The sequence below is a fragment of the Propithecus coquereli genome, unplaced genomic scaffold (genome assembly GCF_000956105.1).
Source record: "Propithecus coquereli isolate 6110/MARCELLA unplaced genomic scaffold, Pcoq_1.0 Scaffold14125, whole genome shotgun sequence".
Classification (NCBI taxonomy): Eukaryota; Metazoa; Chordata; class Mammalia; order Primates; family Indriidae; genus Propithecus; species Propithecus coquereli.
The window spans coordinates 1,792-4,381 of record NW_012138443.1 but is presented as its reverse complement, the minus strand read 5'-3'; the positions used below and the strand labels follow the sequence as shown (position 1 = coordinate 4,381).

The window sequence follows — 2,590 nt, the reverse complement described above, 5'->3', positions numbered from 1 at the left end:
TATATATATTTATGGGGTACGATGAGATGTTATGATATGTGCACATGTTATGGAATGATTAAATCAAGCTAATTAACATATCCATCACCTCACGTATTTATTTCTTTGTGGCGAGAACATTTAAAATATACTGTTTTAACACATTTGAAATACACGATACATTACTGTTAACTATAGTTACCATGCTGTGTAATAGATCACTAAAATGTGTTCCTCCTGTCTAAATGAAATCTTGTACCCTTTGACCAACGTCTCCCCTTTGCCCCATCCAGCTTTCTCCCACCTCCCTACACTCTGATAACCATCATTCTCCTATTACTATGAGTTCAATGTCTTTAGATTCCACATATAAGTAAACTATTATTTGTATTTATCTTTCTGAGCTATAAGGCATTTTTAAAGCCACATACCAGCAGCTAACAAATATTTCACCAACTCCAGGTGTCCTTCCTGAGAAGCCTCCATCAGAGGCGTGGAACAGCCAAGTTCTATATCAGCCCCTGCCTTAATCAAGAAATCTGCAACTTCAGAAAATCCTCCACAGCAAGCCAAGGTAAGAGCAGTTTCTTGGGTTTCTTCTGTCTGGGCATTTATATTTGCTCCTGGGAAAACATAAAAATATATTAAACTAGTTGCAAGAGACTTATAATAAAGACACTATTTTTCTGAATTGTGATAATCATCTCTATCTTCTCTGCTTCTGTGGTTCTTTCCAGGGTGTTAACAACTTATTTTATCGTCAATGCAAAAAAAAAATAATAAACTATATATATATATATATATATATATATATACACACACACACACTAGTTATAATAAATTTCACTGATACTGACAAAAACATCCAAAGGAAACTGATTTTTTTTAAGAGAAGTAAAATTGTTTTACCTTGTGCTAAGAGTAGTGCCACCATCTCTTCATGTCCTTCCCGAGCAGCTTCCATTAAGGGAGTGTATCCTTCATCATTAACTTCTTCAAGATTTGCTCCCCTTTCAATAAGTAGAGCTGCCAATTCAACATGTCCTCCACAGGCAGCTAGTGTCAATGGAGATTCAAATGAATCTGCAGGCATATTCACTTGAGCACCACTATCCAAAAGCAAACGTGCCACCTCTACATGTCCATCCTGCATGCAGATTTTCAGAAGTAAAGCAAAAGGAGAGAAATTTTTTTGTTTTGAGATTTTTTTAAGTGCAAGAAAAGAGATGGGAAAAAGACAGAAAGGAAGAAAAGAGAAAGGAAGATTAGAAGATTTAGCTTATCATGCTCATCTGAGCCTTATCCAAAGTTCATGAATATTATTTTTAAATAATTTTAGAATTATTTTACCTTACTTTTGAGCAAGTCCAAAATTCTCCAACAGAATTGGACTTGGTGATATACAGTCACAATTCCAAATAATTTTCAATTTCCACATTTTTTGAAGTTCAAAAAACTGTTAGATCCACAGTCAATAGTACATCAAAATAAGTAGTTTATACTCATGCCAGGTCAAATATAGCCATACCCTCAAACTCAGGTGTCATGTTCAAGTGTAGAAACTGTATCAGATCTATTTTAAAAACAAAGGCTTGGCAAAAAATAACACAACAAATTCTGTGAAGTCATAACCACTTGGGATTATGTCACCAAGATAAACCCCTGGGGATTGATACTACCCTATATTTTTCCTCATTACAACAGCTTGTTGCAGTGAGGCAAAAAACTCTACAAAGATTTAAAAATAAGTATCATATTCATTTGTAAATGATTTTACCATGGGCCCATTTGCATAGATAGTAAGGCAATGAACAACAAAACATTTTCATGGAAGGTATCCATTCTATCCCTCTATCATCATAAATATCCTTCCTTAATTTTAAATTTTTAACTTCAAAATTTATATAGGCCTCAATAATGCCTGTTGTGGCACATGAAGTCAGATGCTATGTTGTTCTATATTTCAAAAATGACGGAGGCCAGAAGCAGTGGTTCATGCCTATAATTCTAGCACTCGGGGAGGCTGCTTGAGGTCAGGAGTTCGAGACCAGCCTGATCAAGAACAAGACCCTGTCTCCACTAAAAATAGGAAAAATTAGCCGGATGTGGTAGTATATGCCTGTAGTCCTAGCTACTCAGGAGGCTGAGGCAGAAGGATTGCTTCAGCCCAGGAGTTTGAGGTTGCTGTGAGCTAGGCTGACGCCACAGCGCTCTAGCCCAGGCAACAGAGCAAGACTCCGTCTCAAAAAAAAAAAAAAAAAAAAAAAAAGACTAATAGCATTACCTTTGTACATGATAATTAAGATATGGATTTATCTGAGCCATTTTTAATCTTACATTTTGAATATAAATAGCCATTTTTAATCTTACATTTTGAATGTAAATAATTACGGTAAATCCAAATAGTTCTATCTGTTCATTCAATGCAATTCTTCTAAGGAACTAAATCATAAGCACTCTATTTACCCAATTCTAGAAGACTAGAAGACTATAAAAATATTTAATAACAGATTTTTAACTCAGTCAAAATCAGTATGATTTTTCTGTACATTAGAGTACATTTAACAAATAGTTCCTCTTTTTCCTATTTAACTTTCTCAGAACTCTCAAC

General features: G+C 34.7%; 1 protein-coding gene across 1 annotated transcript; it reads right to left on the bottom strand.

Annotated features, from left to right (window-relative positions):
* Positions 1-396: 396 nt before the first annotated feature.
* Positions 397-1,179, bottom strand: LOC105806493 (ankyrin repeat and KH domain-containing protein 1-like). Its single transcript, XM_012639635.1, has 2 exons — positions 889-1,179; positions 397-602 (listed from the first exon to the last, which is right to left on the bottom strand). Exons 1-2 carry the CDS (start codon positions 1,130-1,132, stop codon positions 397-399), a joined length of 450 nt encoding a protein of 149 aa, XP_012495089.1. The 5' UTR covers positions 1,133-1,179.
* Between the last annotated feature and the right edge of the window lie 1,411 nt (positions 1,180-2,590).